This window comes from Nelusetta ayraudi, unplaced genomic scaffold (genome assembly GCF_046127955.1).
Source record: "Nelusetta ayraudi isolate G7.1 ecotype Tasmania unplaced genomic scaffold, CSIRO-AGI_Nayr_v1 ptg000002l, whole genome shotgun sequence".
Lineage (NCBI taxonomy): Eukaryota > Metazoa > Chordata > Actinopteri > Tetraodontiformes > Monacanthidae > Nelusetta > Nelusetta ayraudi.
This window is the reverse complement of record NW_027466052.1, coordinates 981,840-1,005,513: the sequence shown is the minus strand read 5'-3', so window position 1 is coordinate 1,005,513 and position 23,674 is coordinate 981,840. Positions and strand designations below refer to the sequence as shown.

The 23,674-nt window shown below is 44.3% G+C and overlaps 1 protein-coding gene across 1 annotated transcript; it reads right to left on the bottom strand.

The window, feature by feature from the left end:
* Positions 1–5,008: 5,008 nt before the first annotated feature.
* Positions 5,009–19,810, bottom strand: sv2ba (synaptic vesicle glycoprotein 2Ba). The gene is made up of 13 exons (XM_076025442.1): positions 19,674–19,810; positions 15,895–16,635; positions 11,228–11,408; positions 10,302–10,453; positions 9,006–9,139; positions 8,509–8,598; positions 7,630–7,743; positions 7,401–7,489; positions 6,925–7,089; positions 6,709–6,842; positions 6,271–6,471; positions 6,019–6,178; positions 5,009–5,233 (listed from the first exon to the last, which is right to left on the bottom strand). The coding sequence occupies exons 2-13, from the start codon at positions 16,370–16,372 to the stop codon at positions 5,050–5,052; spliced, it is 2,082 nt and encodes a 693-aa protein (XP_075881557.1). The 5' UTR covers positions 16,373–16,635; positions 19,674–19,810; the 3' UTR covers positions 5,009–5,049.
* Between the last annotated feature and the right edge of the window lie 3,864 nt (positions 19,811–23,674).

Genomic DNA, 23,674 nt, shown 5'->3' with positions numbered 1-23,674 from the left:
AACACACTGTGAGTGTGCGTGTAGTCATCGTCATCACTTGTTTTGTATAATGGAGCAAAAATAATCCCGACATCTTTCACAGTACAATGATATAACTTTTTTTTCTTCCTTTTTTCCTTTATAATTATTTTATTGTATTTTGTTATTTATTTATTTATTTATTTTCTTAATATAATTTTCATTCTCTTTGCACTATATCGTTGCTGCAATTATGCAAATTTCCCCAGTGTGGGATTAATAAAGGCATTCTATTCTTTTCTATTCTTTTCTATTCACAAGTTTTCGTTGTCGGTCTGTCACTTGGTTTCCAATGTGCTTTACTTCCACCAGGAAAAAGGAAGGGAGGAACATCAGTTTAATCTCCTCACCACAGACTTTCTAGAAATTGAAATTAAACATTTTGAAGTTGTAAATAATAAAAAAAAAATTCATACATTGCAACAAAAAGGTCCATTTTCTCATGATTTGTAGACTTTGAGTCCAGTCCAAATTTTAATAGATGACTCAGTGGTTCGTGCATAGTCTCAGTATCACAACACATAAACAACATGTTACAGACATCCTCAACAGCAGAGGGTGGACATTCTTGTTAAAAAAAAATAAATAAAGACATTCTGACTCGTCCTCATTCTACACTTTTCAGTTTAGAGTTAAGATATGAAATGAATTGGATTACTGTTGGGTTTGGATTCACTGCGGTTAGAATTAAGCTAAGGTTTTGGGTCAGGGTGTAGAAAATAATGGAAAGTGAATGAATGTCCACAGAAAAATATACGTGAGTGTGTGTGTTGCTGTATTGCTGACAGTTGTGTCGAGCCTCAGCAGCTGCATCCAGTCAACAATCAAGGCTCCAACAAAAACGCCGTGTTCTTTTAACTGTTTTCAGAGAAAGCCGTCTTTGTGTAAACGGGCCCTGAGGCAGTCAGAACTCTGGCTTTCACCAGAACAGATACAGTTCCAAAGAAAGGGCTGGTCAGCAGTTGAAAGGTTTAATAACAAATATAAATAAATAAAAAGGCTTTGCTGTAGGAGACTGCAGTCACAGGTCCCTTTTTTTCTAACCTGGTCTTACAGAAAATAAGAAATTAATTCATTTTAACACATAAGATCAGACTCTTCTATTTCTATTTCATTCTATTAGCCCTCTTATTTATGACTATCAAACAAACTCACTGTCACGCATGCCTTCATAAGTTTTCACGTTACGTCTCAGCGCTCAATCAAAACAATCACTGGGCAAAACTAAAACATCTTTGAAGCACTGTTTAGTGCAAGGACACTCGTGCCATCTTGTCCATCTGAAACTAATCAGACTTGTAAACTCTCTGCTTCGCTTGAATCCTTCCACATGTCCCAGGTTATTATTACTCGTGCTGCGACAATAGTGCTACGACGTTGCTCCAGCTCGTGCACCTATTACTGCTGTGATGACTACCACTGTAGGTACCCTGTGCCACGACGAGGTGGATATTCCCTTATCAATGGCCTTGACGGCGAGGCTGCAGCGGCTACAAAATAATCGCCTAAAAACGTAACCTTAATATTTTTTAATTATTCCAGTAAGTTTCCCCTTGTTTTACTGTGAGCACACATGACGTGAAGCCAGAGATTACTGGAATGAGACTTATTTTATTTACTATTGTTCAAAGAATGCAGAGGTTGCTCAGGAACTTGTTTCTTTTGAATAGATGCAAAAAGTAAACATGATTCTGCTTCTTTCACCTTTAAGATTACTGCTCGAGCTCAACCAGTGAACCAGCAACTGGTATAAATGTGTCATCATCCTTCATCAGGATTCCTCAAGGCAAACTACAGTATTGCTCGCTGCTAACTGTCTTCGTAGTATCTTCTGCCAGCATGTTACGCCTCTGAAGGTTCACCGCTTGTCAAGACAACACACTGAGCAAAACCACAGCGCTTTTACAGCACCATCTAGTGGTTAGTAGAGGGACATTTGCGTTACCGCGTCTATTTCCAGCTCCTGGCTACATGTAGTGGTTAGCGCTGCCGCCTCACAGCAAGAAGGTCGTGGGTTCGATTCCGGGCCTGGGACCTTTCTGTGTGGAATTTGCATGTTCTCCCCGTGTCTGCGTGGGTTCTCCCCGGGTTCTCCGGCTTCCTCCCACACTCCAAAAACACGCATGTGAGGTCAACTGAACACTCTAAAATGTCCGTAGGTGTGCATGTGTGTGTGAATGGTTGTTTGTGTTGTTTATGTGGCCCGGCGATGAACTGGCGACTTGTCCGGGGGTGTCACCCTGCCTTCGCCCTCAGTGAACTGCAATTCAGACAGGATGAGGTGATTGTGATTGAGAGGAGTTACCTGGACTCTCTCAGCTCCCCTGCCAACAGCCTGTGTTTGGACGACCCAAACTGCCGAGGCTCGGTCACCAGATATCATGTCATTTTCCCCATCGCGGCTTGTGGCAACTTTCAAAAGGTAGAAAGCTTAAGATAAGCTCTCTGAAGCCTCTTCTAAAGGGAATGAGATTGTCAGAATCACTGACCTCTGACAATTTGACAATTTTTTTTTTTAGCAGTCAGTTATAATACTCTACTAATTTCTTTATGCAGGTACTGTCTGTGATGGATTAAGAGTACAAGGGGAACTTCTTTACAACGCTGATTTAACTTATTGCAATACACATAAACACTCACAATACGAAGCAGAGCCACGCGAATATTTGGTGTTTTTGCTGGACTTTCAGAGGCCAGGCTATTCGGCCGAGTATGAGACCAATAAATTGCAGTGAAAGGGCAAAACAAAGCCCGCGGGGCACGTGGCAAGCCAAATTGCACCTGCTCTTGCACTTGTGGCTGCAGACGTTGCGCTCGAACGTGTTTTTCGTAGCCATGGCAGCGCGTGTGGATGGTGTGAAGGATGCTGTCAGGGAAGAAGGTGTCACAGAGCTGGCAGTATTACATAGCATGAGGGTCATGGAGCAACACGGACTGTGTCAACTATTATAGATGCTCGGGGTTGGTGATTATTTCACAACCGCAAATGATTGAATACTGAGTGACGCTTTGCCACGACCAGCCTGTTTAGCCGCAAATGAGAGCGCGACGGTGCGCGACGCCGCATCATATGCGAAGCTGAGTTGGAGAAATGAAGCCACGGTTGGGAAAAATGGAAGACCGGCGGCTTAACACGGACAGAGGATCGCTCACTGCCAAAATACCAGCAGAGCATTCTGGTATTTGTAGTATTAGCAGTACATGTATAATACTGGTGGGCCCGCCGCTCCAGTAGTGATTTTGTATTGCCTCGTGGCCAGAGTTTGACACCTATGACTCAGGGCCTTCTTGTCTCATGTGGAAGGAGATACTTTTTATCACACCGTTGTTGTGAACAGGGATGTTTTCCCCCTTTGTAGTTCTATCTGCTTTTTAGCTTCGTCTTTGGTTTGGTTTTGTTATCTCGTTGCATATTATTTTTTTTGATTTTCGAGTTCTGTCAGACTGCACTTTATCAGCCAGATGGCATCTTGAGAGAAGAAATCTTGTTTCATTTGAAGAATAACATCTGACAAAGTTCATCACAACAACAGGTTCATTTTTCTGAACCTGAATATTAAAGTTCTGTGTAGGTCACCAAATGATTTGAACAAATCTCCGGGGGGGGGGAAAAACAAACAAAACGAAAAGGTTGTGGGTTTTGACCAAAATTCATTATTTAATATCCTTTTCACACTTTGCATCTCTTGTTAACAGGATCATCAGCCCTCATATTTATTCAAGTCAATGTTACAGCTAATATACACAGGCCTACTGTATGTACAACCACAAATACAGTGTTTCTAGTCAGACTTCATTAAACTTCGACATTTAGATAATGGACTCACACAGGTACACATTCACACATGCGCACACGCGCACACACACGCACGCACGCACACACACACACGTCAATCAAACTGGAAAAAAAAGCAACGCACTCCTCTTGACACAGAGAAATGCAGCAGGTTCTGTAAAACTGTTCCTCAGCAGAACGTTGAAATAAGAGCGTCATATCAAAACACCGAAACTCACAGTTTTGAATCTTTCTCTCTTTTTTCTTTTAGAAAAAAAAAAAAAAAATTAAAACAAGTCAACAAAACAAACGGATCACATCCTCACACACTGTCATGGCAAGATGCGACGGGTACGAACTGAGTCTATGTCATCACACAACACGGCGCTAAGAACGGACATAACGTCTCAACAAACGCGGGAAGGGAAGCTGTCGCTCAGTTTTGTCGGGGTTGGATCGGCCAGACGAGAAAGAAAAAAAAAAGTGTGGGAGATTTAATCACATGAAGAGATATTTAATGAAACAGTCAGTCTGGGATTGATGTGCAGCGAGATGGGAGAGCTAGAGACGACAACACACAGGTCGGTGCAGAGTAAATAGAGACAGACTGGAAACGGGGGCTTTCTCTGCAGCGCCTCCACGTGTGAACACAACAGGAGTGGAATCCAATCCAAGTTTTTCGACAGTCTTTTTTAATTTTTTTTTTTTTTTAAATCCTCTCTCCTCCGTTAGGGAATAAACTAAAAGCAACAACAACACGGTCACAGGAACTACATCACCTCTCAAGCACAGACACATTTTCACCTCGTTAGTACTCTTTCTTTAAACACAAACCTCAGACAAAACAATTGCTGCTGTGGTGCAACAGTGTGTGTGTGTGTGTGTGTGTGTGTGTGTGTGTGTTGGAAAAAAAGAGGATTAATTAGGAAGATGGAAATAAACAGACATTAATTTAACTCTAGGATGTGACATAAATGTTGGGCAGCCTGGGGAGTTTACAGACGTTCACATAGGCCACCAGACGGGTTTTTCTCAATGATTTTTTTTTTTTTTTTTTTTTTTTTACTGTATCACACAACCATGGTTAGACATGAAATCCCAGCTATTACGTCATGGTCTCTTCTCCCACCTTCTCCCACCTTCTCCCACCTTCCTCCTCCCCCCCCCCCCCCCCCCCCCCCGCACCCCCTTACCCCCAAGTAAGCACCCACGTCCTCACTATAACCATGGCCGTGGCCTGGAGGCAGTTTGGCTTCTCAGGAGAGGATTTTCTCCCGCGTTTCGGGCAGCTTGAGCGCCACCAGGCCTCCGCAGACCAGCGCGGCAAAGGCCAGGAAGATGGGGATGATCTTGGTGACGCCGATGAAGGCGGCGAAGATGAAGCTGGCGATGATGGCGGCAAGCTTGCTGACGCCGTTGAGGATGCCGAACGCCGTGCCTCTGCAAAGGTCCGCAGGGAGGAAGAGAGTTCAGCACAAGGTTTTGCACACAGGCTTTGTGAAACTCATACTTTGTGAAAAGTATGAGTTTTCAGTCATTTTTCTTGTCATTTCTCTCTCTCTCTCATTTCTTTCTTGTCATTTTTCTCTCTCTCGCTTTTTCAAGAAAGAGCAAAAATACTTGCAATGGTAATAATTTATTTGCACAAAAAAGCAGCAAGAGGCCAGAGTGTGCTGGCAGGAAAAGACTGCTGTCATGACTGAGTTCAGCTGTGGCATTAACATCCATCCTGACTTCTGATTGCTGACGTGAACGCTCCCACAGAGAAGGTGCGCTTGCAAGCCGCTATCTCTTGAAGCACATTTAAACACAGGGGTAAAAATAACTATAATAAGAGAAGACAGAGCAACGGTTGGAATATTTTGAGATCCGGCTTGGCTCCCTTGTCGGCTATTGAGAGGACGCTCAATAAACTCTATATTCAGTGAATGTGGACACTGCATATCTACATATTAATGTAAACGTTTAAAAGAGTTCTCAGCATATAAATGTGCTATTTGGAAGGACACAGCATAATTTCTTTTCAAAAATGTTCCATCTATTCGTATGACAAAGTGATGTTATGTAGTTCCTACCATTACAGAGACAAATAGTGTATAAAATATAAAATAATAAGATATAATATACACAAAAAATTCAAATATGTATGCATTTATTAGAATCTTTTTGGGGTGTTTATGCAGACTGACGAGTGCAAACTTGAACCTTGAATTAGTTCACTGTACCTTTTGGACGAGGGGTACAGTTCCACAGAAATGACCTCCAGACCATTCCAGGCCGCCACACTGGCGCCGTAGAAGAGACACTGCCAACATATTACGGCGCCTTGGCTGAAACTGAGCAGCAACAGGAAAGTGCAGGCGGACGATGCCAACATAGAACCGCCTAGGAAAACAAAGACGATGACAAGGCAAAGAGAAATGAATCTAGTTCTGCAGAGATTCCGACACTTCCGACACTTGTACTTGGGATCCCACCTATTATTCTGATTCTCCCTATTTTATCCATGAACAGCGCTGAGATGATGTTGCCAGGCAGCACAGCTAAACTCCCCAGGAAAGACACCATGTAGATGACAATGTCGTTCTCCTCCTGGAAGTTCAGATGGCAGCCTTTCTTCGGGTGGAGGAAGGTGGTGTTCTCCATCTGGCAATTTTTGAATTTCTCCTGCCAGAGGTCTGCAGAGAACATGAAGGCAATGAAGGCTGGCTCCATGTTTTTTATATTTTGTAATCTTGGCAAAGATGATTTACTTCCTCCAACTGCTGGAGGATAAATATTGTAAACGCTGATTGTTCTAGGGCAGCGTCAAGGCTTTAATATATATTTTATACCATTAATATTCTCTTTACAGATGTGGAAACTGGAGGGATGTTACGAGAAAAGGGAAAGTTATTACTTCTCTTTCATCTCACCTGTGTTGTAAAAGACGGTGTTTTTGATGGTGCAGTTCTCAAAGAAGGTGTTTGTCGACTTGATGTCCTCAAAGTAACAGTTCTCGAACAGGGAGTTCTCGAACTTGACGGATTTTATCTCGATGTTGGCAAACCTGAATGCAAAGAAATTCACGTCAGCCCCACCGGCGTCACGTGGCGCTGATCGCCGAACACCGACCTGCCGATGAGACGTACTTGTCGTGAATGTACTCCCCCTCGCGGTGGACCTGATTGACCAGGGAGAAGTTGAAGTGGAAACGCTCCACTCGTTCCCGGTGGAACACTCGTACTTTGGACTCGTACTCCTCGTACTGCATGTACTTGATCATGTCTGGGAACCACACGCCCAGTCCGTGGTAACTGAGGAAGGCACAAAGAAATCGGCTCCGGTTAAAATGACATGGAAACGACGATGGCCTTCCGCTATTGCCTCTATTTTTCCTGGTTACTGATGAGAAAGCAAAACTTCAGAGGCCTGGGTCTTTCTTACCACCATCTAGTGGTCGGAAAGAATATTGCTAATTATGGTACTGGTTTTAATTTAATGTAAAAAGTGTTTAATTCCAGAAGTTCTTTAAACATTGTCTGTTGTTTATCAGAAAGTACATCAATATATTTGCTTGATTCCCTCCTCCTTTGAATTTCAACAGTCTAAATATTACTGCTGTTACCTGAAGGCCAAGCAGAACCAGACAATAACCAGTAGGAGGCCTTGCAGTCGGAGCTCTGGGGCTGACAGCGACATCACGTTGGCCATCACCTGAGAGAAACACAGAGCGAGAACATTTCCAATGGTTACAAGAACTTTAACAAAAAACAGAACAAAAGCAAATCTGTTGTACGTTTCAATTCTACATTGCTCTACTTTGCTACATTGAGAAAAAAAACTTGTGCGCTGACCTGCTGCAGCATGGTCATGTGTCTGACCGTCCAGCGCTGGAAGGCCGTCCCAGTGTCGCTCTGAATCTCGATGAACTCGTCTTCCTGAGTTTGCGGAGTCTTAATGTTGGTCACCTTCAAACAGAGGCGGGAGCACCAAGTTAGTCCTCGTTTCAAACATTATCCAAAGTTTAGTTTAATCTTCAGAGCTTTCTGTCATATGTTCTGTTGTTTAGTGTGTCCTGTATTATTTTTGACTCTCCTGTCTCTACGTATATTCTCTGTGCTTTACTTCCTGTTCCCGCTTTTTTTTGTTGCTGCCCTTGATTGATTGACGGACGTGCTATAAGAACTGGATACCGGTCTGGCAATATGGTGGCGGGCCGATTTTTCCCAGTGGCCACACGAGGTACTGAAGCAAAAAAATCCCATGGGCCCTAAAAGCATTTTCCACATAGGCCGCAACACAAAACTAAACGCCTTTAAAATGGCAGACAAGGACGACTCTGACCTGAAACGTGATTCATAGCAAATCTTTCTATTCTACCCGTAATGCCAGTGTACAGTAAAGTGCCTTATAATCCTACACAGGGATGATTAGAGGTGAACAAAAATGCAATGAAATCTGCTTCCTTGAATTTTTGGAGCTAAGATGCAGGGGCCTACTAAAAAGCTTATGTTAAACTCTATATGCTTCTTTGCTGCAGTGTGTGTTTATGCAACAATAGCACTGCAATCAGTTATTTCCATGTATTTCAGAAAGAGGGACTTTGGTACGCAGGTCTCCCCTGCCTGCAGGACCAGGCTCTGGTTGTGTCCGTTGATATTTTACAGTGTTTGGTCGTCGGGTGTGATTGCCTCTATAGTTGCATGTGTTGGGCAGATTAGAATAATAATTACTGTGAAGACTCTTTCCGGCTCCCCCTTGGCCTTCCAGTTGGTGTCGTGAACTTGCCGCAGGATCATCCACGCCTCATCGTGTCGGGCACTCTGATAGAAAAAAAAAAAAGAAAAAAAAAAGAACACAAGCCTCTCAGGGATTTATAGTTTGCACATGCAGCCAGATGCAGTAACCTTGAGGTCTTCTTGCTCCGTGTCAGACAGAGAGGAAGAATTGTGGGGGCGTGTGACTCCTCATGTCGGTTTAACAATGTATTGAAATGGGGATGTGTGCTGCCCTGGTGGCGCCTTGGCAGCCCTTTGCTATGTTTACCCAGCAGTAGGATGTTACTACGGTGGATGGCGACTCAACTTTTTTAACCAATCAGACAGTGGGATTGTTTTGCGCTTCAAACCGAGGCCATATTTTTGAGTGTGTCTCAGCGGTGGTTGGAAAACGATCCAGCAGCATCATGGTGCGTGTTTCAGCACTGGGAGTTCTTGATCAAGGATCTAACCTCCAGCAGGAACCGAGGACTCTCGGGCATGAAGACGAGTCCGACAAGTGCGGCCAGAGCAGGAAACAGGCATACGAATATGAACAACCTCCAGCTGTGCATCTGGAACTCTGAGCCGATGGCAAAACCCCAGCCTGAAAAGTCAGATAGAACGCAGAGTGTTAAGACTTAACCCATTTAAGCGGCATACAGCAAAGTTCAAGTCACTTTATGTCAGGCCTTTTTCTTTAGCTTTAGTTATGATTTTTTTTTTTTTTTTTTTATGTGTCTTGTACAGTTATTACGTGTACCATATAACTTGTAATACAAAGATACAATTCAAAATATACTTTACAACTGCTTTCTAGCAATGACTTATGTCTCTAGTCTGCCAATGAAAGAACCAAAAATACCATTCTTCCATTCTCAATGTCTTTTCCTCACCTCACATTTGAAAATGCGCACAGCTCCTAGAACACAGGTCTGGACACCAGCCCGCTTTTGACATGTCAAAGCACATTCACTCTTCACAAGTACCTATCCTATAAAGCTAACACTTCTGCCAGTGGTGGAAGGATCAGTCCAGATTTTGATAACATCAATCTCAACATTGGTCAGGGTATCAGCTCTATACTGGCGGGATGGCATCAGTTCTTGTTTTAATCAGCGAATAGCTACTATACGTCCGGGAAAACAAGAGTCCTCTCCAATCTTGCATTGCACAATCTGCTCCTCCCCTTCCGCCTGCTTTGCTCTTTTGTCATGCAGTGACTTGACTGAGCAGACGGGAGCCAAAATCAGAACGATGCATGTTCTGCACTTCATAGAGGAAAAAAGCAGAATATAATCTAAAATATTTGTTAAAATATTCATTATTTGACATGTTTTATTGGTTAAAAAAAGTATCTTGAACGGTATCGGTATTCATGCGGAAGTTCAAATGGGAACATGAGGGCTAAATATGCAGTTTCCTGTAGATCTGTGGAATTTTTATGGGTAATTTTAATATGAAAAGCTGCTCCACAGGCATCTAGGATGAAAAATAAAGATCTGAAAATTTGGATAATATGGCATAAATGGGATCTTTAAAGAATTCAAACATATTTCCATATTTGTGTAGTTCAAATAAACTCCACTTCACAAAGAATTACATTACCGTCACAGTGGCAAGATTTTCCCATAGTTCAATACAAACTCTTTGGTTTCTTACAAGTTTAATGAAATCAAAGTGCAAGTTTTTTTCTTCTTCTGTCTGGTTATGCAGAACAGTGTGTGTGCTTGGGCGTGTGTCCGTGTGCGTGTGCATGTGTGTGTTACCATAGTGAGGGATGATGCCCCAGGCGGTGAAGGAAGCGTACAAGCCTCCCAACATCCAAAACATGCAGAGCCAACTGAGATGTTCTCCTCGTTTATCCATCTGCAGGAACTCGGTGAAGTAGGTGTAGACGATGGGGATGGACCCACCAATACTGGCAAACAACAAGTCAATGGCCAAACAAAGAAAGTAATCAACAAAAAGGTACCTTTAGGTTCCTAGTAATATTCTTCATTTACATACTTACAGATAGCTAGCTAGCTAGCTAGCTAGATGGATCGATCGATAGATAGCTTGCTTGCTAGCTAGCTAGCTAGATCTAACCCCCTCTCTAAACATCAGATGACAAAATAGCAATAGATTCATATTAGTTTTTGTGTTTTGAAGCCAAGAGAACAGCCACGATTCTTAACCAAAAAAAACAAAACAAACAATTTTAAAAGTGTTAATTTTGTGCGTGATGTGGATTTTTTTCTTGGCGGCAGAAATGAACTAAACAAACAAACAAAGGGGAAAAAAATAGTGCCTTGATATCAATATTGCAGTCACAGTGCAATCGTTATCAAAGGAAATGTGTCTCTGGAAAATACAAAATCAATCTGCAGCACAGCGCTGAGGTGCTCACGACAGCAGGGGGCCTGCAGTAAAACTCAAATTAAAACCTGACACGGAAAACTGTTCGCTTGTTTAATTGCAACTGTTCAAAAAAAAAAAAAAAAAAACTCTGATGATAAGGCAATAGTCCACCAGTAGCCTGGAGTATTTATTTTTTTTATTTAAAAAAAAAAAAAAAAAAGGACTTTTCAAGCTTTTTCCTTAGTCTTCAGGCTGCTGCTAAAGATTTATGCCACTCATCAAACCTCATTCCCGCTGGAGTCTTTTGACATCTCATGAATAACGTGACTTTGGGCGCCAAAGTTCGTCTCACCCAAAACCGGAGCAGAACCGGAAGAAGAGGAAGAAGCCATATCCCTGAGCGAAGCAGGACAGGAAGGAGAAGATCAGGTCGATGGTGAGGACGTAGATGAGACACTTCCTCCGGCCCATCTTGTCGCACAGGCCCCCCCACACCAGCGCACCGACCATCATGGCCACATACACCAGCAGACCTGCGGGCACACACACAAACAGCTGTCGTTAACCAGCAACTACGCACATTGGCACATCAGAGCCACTGCACGCGAGGAGGAACTAAGAAAACAGGAATTGGAAAGGGAACGAAACACTTTATGGCCACTAGGGGGCAGCCTTTACCCTTGTATTAGGTGAGCTTTGAGTGCATTTTCTGATGTTTTCGAGGTGAGACGTATCTCTCCCTGCATGCTCTGATCATCATCTCGACTGGTAATACCATTTCTTCCCAGGAAAGACTGTGAAATAAAGGTCACGATGATTTTCAAGGCGGCCAAGTCTCCATCGCTTCCTCAATTTTCTGTATTTTTAACTTTGGTTTTCAGCTTTTCTCACATGCAGTGCTCCTGTCGACTTTTTCTTTTTTTTTTTTTATTCTCTCTCTCCCTCTCTCTCTCCCTCTCTCACACGCTTTTTTTTTTTTTTCTGCTATCACGGCTTTCTTGTTTGCCATTTTCATGGTGGGAGTCAGACATCTTGCACCAGGCAGAAGGCCCAGTCACTTTTTCCTTCTTCCTTCGTTGGCGTGTGACACGCCAGTCCTTTGCATTATGATGATTACTCTGTGCATTCTCCGTGAGTCAGTGGGCAAAAGTAATAACCCGCCCCGCTTTCATCATCGGGATGCTAACCTGCAACCCCGCGGCCCCGACCTCCTCGTCCGTGTTGTGCAAAACCACTGGGCGCATACCTCCTGCCTGCCCTGTGTTTTTACTACACACAGCCCTAATTACAGCGGGAGTAAGCAGCTTAACAGCATGTGGAGCCGCAGTGTGCACCGTCCCTGTGGATTACGCGGCGCTCCAAATGGTCGGCGCGCTCCACACGCCAAGCTCGCACAGGCCGCACCCATTCACGAGAGAGTGCGCGCCCGGCGTGCAGCGGGAGGAGGCGGGGAGGAGTCGAGGGAACATGTCACCCGGCATCATCGCGCCCCCGTTGCCTCTTAAGGACGTGTTTATGTCTGGGAAATAAACATTGACAGGTTTGACACGGTGGCCTTGTGATTAAGAGAGGCCGTCCTTCAGGTGTAGGCCTGGGATCAAGCCCTCCAGCAACAAGCTCCTGCCTGCCTGCTTCAGTGTCCTTGGGCGTCTCTGGAAGGGGAGAGTTCTCTTCAATTTGAACTGTGCAAAGGGTGTTAATAAATAAACTTTTCCAGATAATGGAGACTATGAGAGTCCCTGAACATATGCCACGTGTGAGCAAATGCTAATCTAGTCTTTCCCCTTGTGCGACTGCAGCGTAGCTAATAGAGTCAAAACATAACGAACTCATTTAATAACGCTAGGTTGATTTGGTGTTAAAGCCGCATCTTGTTAAAATATTCACGGAAATATAAAGACTCGTGGTGTGTTCCATTTTACGCGTGCTGTTGAGAATGCAGAATGCTTCAGCTGTTAGCTGTGCATCGCTCTTCTTCGAGCACAACGTACAGTCTGGATTAACCAGAATCGGAGAGACCAGCATTTACACAAACTGCATTCAAAAATGTCGAATGATGGCTGAATTTATTGGGGAGCTCTTTGAGTCTAAGCTGACAAGCATTCATGGTGAAAACTGTCCCTTCTCGTTAGCTTAGAAATTGCATTTTGGCATCATAGCTTGCTAGCTAGTTTAGTGATATAAACTAAAATTGGCTATAAACAGACTTTCATGATGTAGTTTCCCTGCATCTTCTTGTGTTGCCTGTGCATTTCCAGTCAATCATTTAGCCCAAGTTACATTTTTACAGGGAATTGTGTCATTTATTGAGAAAAAGCGAGAGTTGAAAATGTATTCTAGCCTGTTTTCTAGTAGCATGTTCTGCTGTTTGTCCTGTTTTGGCCGTGGTAGAAACATGACCTTCTTTATTTAGACACACATACAGCTGTTTTTATTGTGGCCCCTAGAGCCAAGAGGTGATATTACAGGACAGTGCTTGTCAGGATGAGATTGGGTAAGAATATCCATCCATAACAAGCTCCTCAACCCTTCATTTTGGTCAAAAGGGTGCTTGGCATAAGCAGTACAACTGCTTTTATTTTACTTGAGGAGAAATGGAAAGGGGGGAAAGCGTCTTAGATCCTATAAAAAAAAGGGTAAGATGCCAATAAAAGAGCTGCTGCAGCGAAGAAACAAAAATAGCTCAGTTTCTTAAGGATGTTGAAACAAATTAAGCCAAATATGTAAAACCAGAAAACAGCAAAACAACTTTCCCTTCTTTGTCCTCAGCATTGTGTCTCCCAGCGCCTCCCTATTGTTTTCTATACATTAAACAGTAATGGCATCATCAGAGTTAACACAACATTCATCCTCCACTTGCAAATAACAGTTTTGGGAGTCTGCCTGGTGTCCCGGACAAAGAGGTTAGGATTAAACACATTTGTGCTGCCCTGCAGTCTGCAGAAGCGATGCATGAGCACGAATCCGATAGAATCATTCTCCAGGTCTACTTCACATTCTCAGCCAATGATCCCACTTCCCACTCCGCACCGTCGCTGTGAGTTCATTTTCGCCAGGCCTTCCTCCCTGCTACCGCCAGGCTGTCAGAGGCCTGAAGCGTATCTGACAGCTCTGCTCGGTGCGCTGCAGGCCACCGGGCTCTCTGACTGCCGCAACATGCTCCATATTAGCCCGGGAACACACTCGGAATACAATCGCAGACAGGTTCCCTCATCCATCTCTCGCAGAGCCTCATCCCAGGAGCCTGTTGTTAGGATGAAATGAGCGATGTGCAATCTGCCAAGGCGTCTGGTTTCACACGAGACCTGGGAAATAAGGTGAAGGCTGCTCAAGAAGTGGGGGAGCGAAGATTTTTCCAGGTATGTTTTTTTTTCCAGTGAGTTCGCCCCTCTGTTGCATACTAATGCCACTATTTTGTTTTTGGCTCTGTTTACGGCCGGGGTTCAATATTTTGCAAGATGTGGATTTTACGGGTAATTTAGCGACAGCAGCTTTTTGTTTTTGGGCGACTTTCAAGTCATTGTGTCTCTCTTGGGCATCTAACACTATTAAACGATTAGACAACATGTGGCGTGCTGTCCCGAAAGTCATCTTCCAGACCCTTCAGTAGCCGTGCCAAGGCTCACAGTTCACTGACTCAGTCTGGTGCCTCACATCGAACCCATATTCCCTTATTGCAGACAAAGTTAGTTATGTTTTGCATCTGCCCGGGCAGATCTGAGCTTTTTACTATAATTTGTCCCAGAGACGGGGGGAGATTTCTGTCCAGTGCATTGGTGTGAAACCGTGTCCCATTAGGACACCAACCAAGCGCAACAGAAGATCATTTCAGTGATGAGTTGTTCCTCTGTGAGGGGAGATGGGAACTCGTGGAACAACACTGGTGATTAGTTCATATTAAGCAAGCTCTCGTAGGCTTCTCAGACGCTGTGATCTATTTGCCAAATCAGACTTTAGCAGTTTTGAGCAGGCTGCATTGCTTCATGACAGTTGGTCTCATTTGGATACATTCAAATTTCTGTCTTGAGATTGTGTCCAAAGAACACCAAGCTCATTGTAAACCTCAGTTTGCCTGCTAGCAAGGTTAGCGTTTGGCTAGAAATTCTCTCGTGTGCAGCATTCTGGCCTCGGTACAATACATGCAACGCTGCTAGCAATGTTGAAATGAATTTGGCCTTGCTTTATTTGCGCCGTTACAATTCAGTAATTAAGAATTAAAAGCTTTTGCTTGTGGCTGCAATTCATATTTAGAGATATTTGATGGGAAAATCAAATCTTGCATTTAAAGTTGTGTGTCCCACTTTTTGCAGCTCTGTCGGCACAGTACAGTTATTCTAAAGTGTGCTACAACTCCAACCTTGACGGTGCTGTTCCAAATCAAATTGCCTTCCTCTATTTATTTATTTTTTAATTTAGCAACTTACAAAAAGACATGAAACACTGCTGTGACAACTTCGGCCAGCCAGTGAACACTTGTGTTACCCCATCGCACCACCCTGGCAAGGCTACAAGTGTGCAGCGGCAAGTGTCCGCTTTTTCACGCTCATTTTCTGGATCGTCACACTCTGCTTTTCCACAGCGGAGTCGCACCTCGCGGCTAGGGTTGCCACCCGTCCCGTTTTTCCCCAGAATTGTTCTCTTTTTTCACCACCTGTCCCGGGAAAAATAAAATCTCTCTCGGGACACAATTTGTCCCGTTTTTTAGGGAAAATGACAAAACCTCATTTGATTTCTGTCTGTGGTCTAGACAGGGTTGCCAACCCTCCCGTAAAATACGCGATTACCCCGTATTTGGCAACTAAAAAACTTGTCCCGTAATGAACTGATACGGGATGCACTTCACTTTGTCCCGAATATTTAGGGGACGCCTCCGCCCCCCCGTCGACTGACTTGAGAGATCCCCCCCCCCGAGATGTCCCGGATTTGAAAGTCTATGAGGTGGCAACCCTATCTGCGGCCCGAAAGAAAGCTTGACCAGAAACCTCGGCTCGTGTTCCCCGGCCCTTCCCCCTCACTTACCCATCAGGCCTTTGTCGGCGTTGGATATGCACATGTCTTTCTCTGCGCTCGGCATCACAAATCCCACCACGAAGCTATCCACGCCGTCGGCCATCAGCGCCAGGCCCAGCACCAGGAACAGCATCCACTGGAAGCGTCCGTGGCCGCAGTCCTCCATGATGGCCTCATACTGATCCGGCAGGTTCTCCTCTTCATCCTCCTGCTGGGCGGCCATTCGCGCTTTCCTCTTGGCCTCTAGGCGGGCGGCGCGGCGCGCCTCCTTGATCTCATCGGGGTGGGGGATGCCCTGGTACTCGCCCTCATACATCTGATCGTCTGCGTCCGCGCCCTCTGTGTCGTCGCTGCGGGCGTCCTCCTCTTGCGGAGGGTAGTCTGTCTGGTAGGGGTAGCCATCCTGACCTCCTCCGTCCTGGGTGTAGGTGTACTCTCCACCCTCTGTCATCTGCTGGTTCACGTTGTTCTGGTAGGGGTCATTCATGGTTGCTGCCGAGCGCAAGGGGGAGCAGGACTGACTTTGCTCTGTAGTCGTCGTACTCTGAAGGAGCTCAACTTGTCGGCTATAATGGCATAATCCTCTGAAGGAGCCGTGAGTTGTGCCGGGATTTCAGGTGTCAAAGCTCAGCTGCAGGTTCGGTGGTGAAGCTCAGTGTTCTATTGAGCCTCTGTGCGTGAGTTAAGGCCTCAATGGTTGCAGGAGAGGACTACTGTCTTCCCTGATTTGCAAGGTTCTGCATGCCGGACCTGAATGGGAACGACAGAAGAACATCACAAAAACTTAGATCAGCATGACAAGAATGCACTTGTAGGACAGTTGGTCTGGGAATGTCTTGCAAACTTAAAGCACTTCTGAACAAAAAGAAACTCTAAGGGAACATCAAGATTTGTTTTGTAACTGAAAAGGTTGGCAAAAACTTTGAGACGAACCATGCTATGCCTCGAACACATCACGTAAAGAAAAGCAAGCCACCGCAATCTCCTTTCTGATATCCACCCCTGCACACCATCTTCTCGCTGTCGCGTCTTTAGCTCCCTCAATGTCAATCTAATGAATCCAGTGTTATTTATTTCTGCCCCGAAAAGGACGCACAGACGCAAGTGTAGCATATCATTCTTGTCTGGTGCCATTAGGCAAGAGGAGTCTCTCCCTGTAGGCTGCGTGTCCTTCCACACAGCCAGATAATCTCATCGTCTCGCCGCTCACATGCTCCAACGCCATTTTGATCCATCACACACCGCTGAAGCAACAGTGACACAGTCACACAACACAAGGTTTTAAAGTCACCAGGGGCCGGGACAGCAAAACAGAAATATACACTCAGCATTATGCTCTAGCGTTTTGTACCGTCTGTCTCAGGGGTTATTGGCATGATGGAAGGCAAGCACGTTTTCTAAGAAAATCAAGGAGCCATTAGCGTGAAGCTGCGTGTACCATCTGTAGTTTAGCGATAAGAAATGTTGGTGTTTTAAATCAGAAAAGTCCATATAAAACACATCTTCTGCAAATTATTCCTTCCTCATTGTCAAGCTGTAAAATGTGCACATTTTTCAAATTCTGTCCATCACTTGTAAAATATCAGTTTGTAGTTCCTTCATTAAATTTCAACAAGCTGTTCACAAAGAAAATGGATGGCAGGAAAAGCAAACAGTACAAAATGACAGAAAGATAGCAGCAAATGTCAAAAAAGTAGAATAACATCATGCTAACTTTGCTAACATTATCCTCCTGTGAGATAGTGGTCATACAGGAGCAAGTTCGCCTCGAGCAGGAAGTTCAAATCACTGAGGAAACCACCAGGCAGGACTTAACGTAGCTCCCACAAGAGAAAAGAAAGTCAACGCAAAAAGGTGAGTGAGTCAAGGAGTTCAAATGTTGGAGGAGTAATTTGCACTTCTTTAATCAGCCATAACACAGTGTCATTTTTTTTTTTTTTTACCAGAAGAAACATTGCGTGTTGCCAAAATGTTTCTCCCAAGAGCTCCGACCTTTTCCCACTGCCAAATTCGGAAGCAAATGAAATGTTGATCGACTAAAATCCTCTGCAGTACAGAATCCACTACAGGTGTTGTGGGAAATTATGTTTCAACACTAAAATTGCAATATTTAAAACGTTTTAGTGGATTGTCATCTTCAGAGAAATTTCCATTTGGCTTGGATAGTTTTAATGGAAAGGAAGCCAAATGAATGTGACCTCTGAACTCTCTTCTTTTTGGGACGTATGTTCTCTGCAGGGAACAGAAGTAGAGCAGCCTCATACATTTTCCTCCCTATAATCAAAAATCTCTTTTCAAATGGATGCTTGGTTTGCTTTGGTTTGAATCCAGGATGATGAACACAGTAACGTAATCCAGATTAAGAATGCATTTTTTTTTTTTTCCATTTTGCCCCCATTTGGTGCCTCACGTCATTGTTTCGGCACGTAAACCACAGAGGTGACCAATGGTGCCGCTGGATTAAGGAGTGTGGCGGTTGTGGAAGGAGTGAGAGAAGTGTGGGTTTTCAAAAAGACAAAAGTGATGCTTTGTTTCATGTGATTTCATCTTTCATTTCTTTCCTGTTGGTGTTTGTCGTCGGGACGGAGGAAATTGCACATGGGATCAAGTCATAAGACCTGAGGACGGGTGCTCTGTGTGTCTGACAGGGAGCGTTGCTTTCATCATCCCGCTGCAGCGCTCTCACCCTCACAGCTGGCACTTACATAACACTCAGCCCGCGTCTCTCTTTTCCCCTCAGCCGCCCTTCCTTCTCCCCCGTCGGTCACTTATCGATCACCGTGGATGTTTTACAGTGCATCGTCTTCAACCTTCTTACCCCCGTAATGAAAACAGACTAGCCAAGTGTGACTCGCATCAGCGTTTGTTGCCGGTGCCGAATGTGAGGAGGTCACGGGCCGCCTTCCCGAATCAATGTGAGCGTCAGAGGCCTCTGCGGCGGCTTTTACAAAACAGCTGTCCGACGTTGACAAGTGACCTTTCTTACGGTTTAAAATGTCCATTTGTGTCTCTGCTGCACTGGCCTCTGCGGCTTGCTCAGAGTTTTAAACTTTGGCCCGATTCCCTGGATAATGCCTGCACTTTTCTGCTGTCTTTCAACACATTGAATGGCACAGAGACCCCTGATATAACATTTAACTGTTGAAGCAGCAATAGCACCTGCATTGCTACATTGTAATCACAAGGGATGTCAGTAGAAATTGTGACCTTCCAGAACTGTACGATCCTTCTGATTTCCAGCTCCTGTGTAAGCTCGAGAGGTCAATGACAGCTCTCTTTCATTTGTGCTGGCAGTTCACCTTCTAACCTATTGCAAAGCAGCATGCTTTCGAGGTGAAATAGTCAATACTTAGTTCCCCCCCCCCCCCCCCAAAAAAAGCAAGAGCTGCTACAGTATTTCACACACCTTGTGTACATCATGCAGCAGCAATAACCTTGCAGCCACATACGCTAAACACTGCCATTGCACACAGCTGACAGAATGGTGCGTGCATTTTCATACCAAGTGAAAGGACAGTCACCTTTCTCATGCCTTTAGTCACCTTCAGTAAATTGACAGCTTCATTAAAAATATTAAAATTCAATGTGATAAATGAGAAAACTAATAGCTGAGAAGAAACCTTGCCCCATTTAGATGTTAGGCCAATGGTTAGAAGAGAAACCATGAAAAAATCAGTGCTGGAAAATACATATATTTTTTTTCCAGAGTCCGGTCAGCTCCCAATTCCTTTGTCATTTGACAGCAGATTAAATAGCAAAAATCTCATCAAAATCAAAGGTTTTCTTACCAGAGTTGGCATTCCCTCAGTCAAGACCGGCCCAAAACAAATGGTGCATGTGAATATTGGAAGAATCTTTTTTTTTTTTACAACAGTCCAGGTAGCATTTTCATATATCCAAAGCCGACATGTCAGTTTATCCCGAGGCCGTGCCACAACCAAGGCAGTGGGATTAAGATCCAACCTCACGATCCCCCCCAACCACCCCTCCCTCATCAGGCCTCATCCCTGCAGGAAACAACCCCGCTCCCCCGCCACGCCCGACCTGGTGGTACGGTCCTGTTCCTGCCTGCGTGAAAAGCAACAGGCCAGAGTGCAAACTCTGGATACGCTGAAGGGTTTATTTATTTATTTATTTATTCATTTTAATGTGCATGTGATACTCTTGATCACTTGACATACTTATCTTCCCAGCAAGTCGCGGAGGGAGGGAGGGCGTCAGTGTCAGCTGCCAGAAGAGCAGCCCACCACATCAGAGGAGCCGCGTTCTCATGTGGAAGAAGAACACTTGAGCACAGCACCTGTTCATCTGGACCTTCGGTGGTCGGCGATCACTGTCAAGAGTTCTCCTGTAGTGGGCATCTTTATTTTATTGTTATTATTTTTTAGCTTTTAACATGAAAACCTTGCGGTGGCACATTTGGACGAGGGCTGGCTGCAGTTACACCAGCAGAAAATCAACCCCTGCGTGCTGCAAGCAAAAGGGCTGTGATTGCTGCTGCCGCCCCGAGTGAAGCATCAACTCTCAGCTGCTCAACCATTCAGAATCACTCCAGATATGCTCATTTTGAAAAATGGCGGCAACAAATAAAAAATATTTTTCTTTCCACAAAGCGGGGAGGGAGGGAGGCCTGGCGGTGCAGATGGGACCGTCTGTCTGTCTGCTGTGGGTGAATAATCATAAACACTGTCCCAGCGCAGCTGCTTCCTGTGGCGAACGTACGAACAACGCAAAAAGATATTGTTCGGATGATGGAGAGTGTTTATAACTTTTCTACACAAACCAATCATGTGATGGCTTCGAGCCAGGGGTGGCCTTCTAGTGTCTGTGCGTTTTTCCGCAAAGTTCTTTTTCAGTAATTTTATGAGAAAATATGTTTTCTTAAGAAACAGAATCAGAATAAAATGACATAGTAGATGCACAAGTCCGCTTCAGATCATCTCATTGGAGTGCAAGTTTGCACCTCAGCCTGCTTATGTTTCATCATTGTTGACAACCAGTCTTAGAGAGCGTAAGTTACAACAACCTATTTCTTTCTAGTTTCCTTTCTGGATACAAAGGTGAAAAGCAAGAAGCAACTGCTAAGATGCTAAGAAATGCTTTCCAACGGTAAATAAAGGCTTCAACTAATTAGATTAGCATAGATAATGCAAAGGCAGGGGTTTTATCAGAACCAGACGGCGTATTCACAGTTAAAGTATGTAAAACAAACTCCAGCGTGGCTTCAGCATGACAGTTGCCTAGTCGTTGGAGCACTGTGGCAAACCATGGTGGGCTGACACATGGTGACTCCTTTACCCATAAAGTTTCCTCATGCATTTCTCAGTGGATATATTAAATAAATGCAAATAGTGTAGCAGGTGTTCCATCTGAATGCCGGATTACAAATCTCTGCGTTCACGTAAATAAATAAGGTTTCTTTTCTTTTTTTCTATTTTGCATTTGGCTGAATTACATCCTGCTTTGGTTGCAGTTGGATGGTTTTAATCCCCTTCACACAGCAAACTTTGATTAATGACTCCTCAGTGGCATTACCTTAATATGGTGGCCACTTGGCGAAATTATCAAATGATTGATTCTGGACCATTAAGTTCTGTCCTGGAGTTTGTACTCTGGCAGCTAGTCTACCGACTCATCCACCCCTGCCAGGGGACTTGGTGCGGTCTGCTATGGGACATCATTATAGAGAGTAGATGTCTTGCATAGAGGCAAAGCTCTCTAATCCGAAGGCCAGATAATTCGAGTGCAAAGAGGATTAGCTCCACCCCAGCAGAGCCATTGGCTAAATTTAGCCCCCGTAGTCTCCGTCTTCACCAGTCTGTATTTAACCCCTCCTCCAAGCCCCGCCCTTGGCTTCCCCCACCCGTCCATCCAGAAGTGCGCTCCACCAATCGCACGCTGCTGTTTATAACTGCCATGGCGTCGCCTCTCTATCTGAATAATCCAGCCTCTGGGCCCAACAAATAGATTCGGCATCCTATTAACTATAAAGAACAGAAAGTGACACAGAGACAAACAGTCACGCCGATGTGGGTCTCACTGTGTGGGAGATTTAATGTTTGGCTGCAAACGCACGATTCGCCCCGATGCCTCTGCCCTTCAGCGGCGGAACTTCGTCCTCTGACAAACACTTTGGGATTACAGTTGATGTTGGCCTGCGTCAGAGCAGAGGGAGGGGCCAACACACAATCCCTGCAGTGGCGAGTGGGCGGCGCCGCAAAAGCGTGCCATGCAAACATCCGGCAAGCAAATATCTTGCAAGGGCAGAATCATGCATTCTCTCTATGATCCAACTAGACACAACTGAAGGTGGTTTAACTCTCAAAGATCCTCCTGCAGATCTGACCTGACCCTAAAACATACTCTAGACTGGTCCAGGTCACAAAAAACATCATTTTATTCTCTGCCTTGCTTGACATAGCATGACAGCAGGAATGAAAACACCTGCCAAGCGCTGAACACTTGCAAAGTGTCGGCGTTGTTTGCTTTCTGTCCAATTTATCTGAAATATTGTTCCTTGCCCCTTGGGGCATTCTGTATCACCTTCTCCATTTTCACTTCTCTTTCCCTCTATTTTAAGTGCCTCAGTGGCTCTATGTGGGCAGAAATAAGTTAAAGATAACAAGGCAGAGGAGAAATGGCAAGAGAAACCCTGCTGGTGCAATTACCGCAACAGAGACTTGTGTTATTTTTCTTCTGCCAGCTGTTTTTGTTTTGTTTCAAGATTGAATTTTTGGCGGATTTTCTTTTTGTAAGCAGTTTGGGAGCATCATAGCTGTTCGCTGTGAATGCAAACTCCAATAGTGCAAACTTATTGACCGTACATTGCAGACAGGCACATGATCATCGATATATGTGAGGCCTCTTTTGATTCATCTTTGTAAAATTGCTCTGCCTCCTGTTTGCTCCTAATTAGAGAAGACAGATCTGAGGGAGTTAATCTGCCAGGCTTTAGTGAATGGAAGTAGACGACGGAGGAGGCGGGGCGGGCGGGAGGCAGGCGGGAGGCGGTGTGGACCAGACGTCCCTAAATCCTCCTTGTTTGGTCGGACCCCTGACTTTGTTTCTGCTGGTCATCCTTGCCTGTGTGGATGTGTGGAGCCCTACAAGTAGAGTCAAGTAATCAGAAAAGACACAAAAACGGATGAAGTATGACCTAAAATGGCAGATAAATCAAAGAAATGAACAAAGACGCACTTGCACCAAAATGACTCCAAGAAAAATGTTTTGGGGTTTGAAGAAAGCTCAACAACTGTCATAAAGGAACACGAACACACTCACTCACCTCCTGCCCAGAGTGTAACAGTGATTGGTATTGTGGTGTGTTTAGATTCTTAAATCCCCGCTGATGGGATCAACTGGACCCCGGATATGGACACTGACATCTTGTGGACAAAACAGGAACTATTGAACTTTTCTTTCTTTTTTTCATAAAAGAAAAAAGGTCGGACTGTAATTGTCATCTTTCACCAGCCAGGCTGCTGTCTTCAGAAAAATAAAGCTCAAAATGTGATGAATAAATTAATGCCGAAAAAAGTTGATTCTTAAAAATACATTTTTTTTTATTATGATTTATGAATATGTTAAACTTTTTTTTTTTTTTTTTTAACCCAGGTTAGCTGCAATTAAAGACTTGTGTTATGCCTTCAATACCTTTTCTACAATGACCATGACATGAACGCACTGGTCCTTGCTTTTGCAGTTAAAGAAAACTTACTTAATTTTATTTGCTCTCATTATTTTCCTTTCTTTAACTGTGACCCCAATCATTAGCATAAAGCTAGTTTGT

Excerpts from the sequence above, each read along its gene's own strand:
- sv2ba (XM_076025442.1), bottom strand. The coding sequence starts at position 16,372 with ATGAATGACCCCTACCAGAACAACGTGAACCAGCAGATGACAGAGGGT. Across the intron at positions 8,599-9,005 it reads GTCCTCGGTTCCTGCTGGAG|AGTGCCCGACACGATGAGGC; the intron begins GTTAGATCCTTG and ends TTTTTCTATCAG. Across the intron at positions 7,490-7,629 it reads ACATGACCATGCTGCAGCAG|GTGATGGCCAACGTGATGTC; the intron begins GTCAGCGCACAA and ends TGTTTCTCTCAG.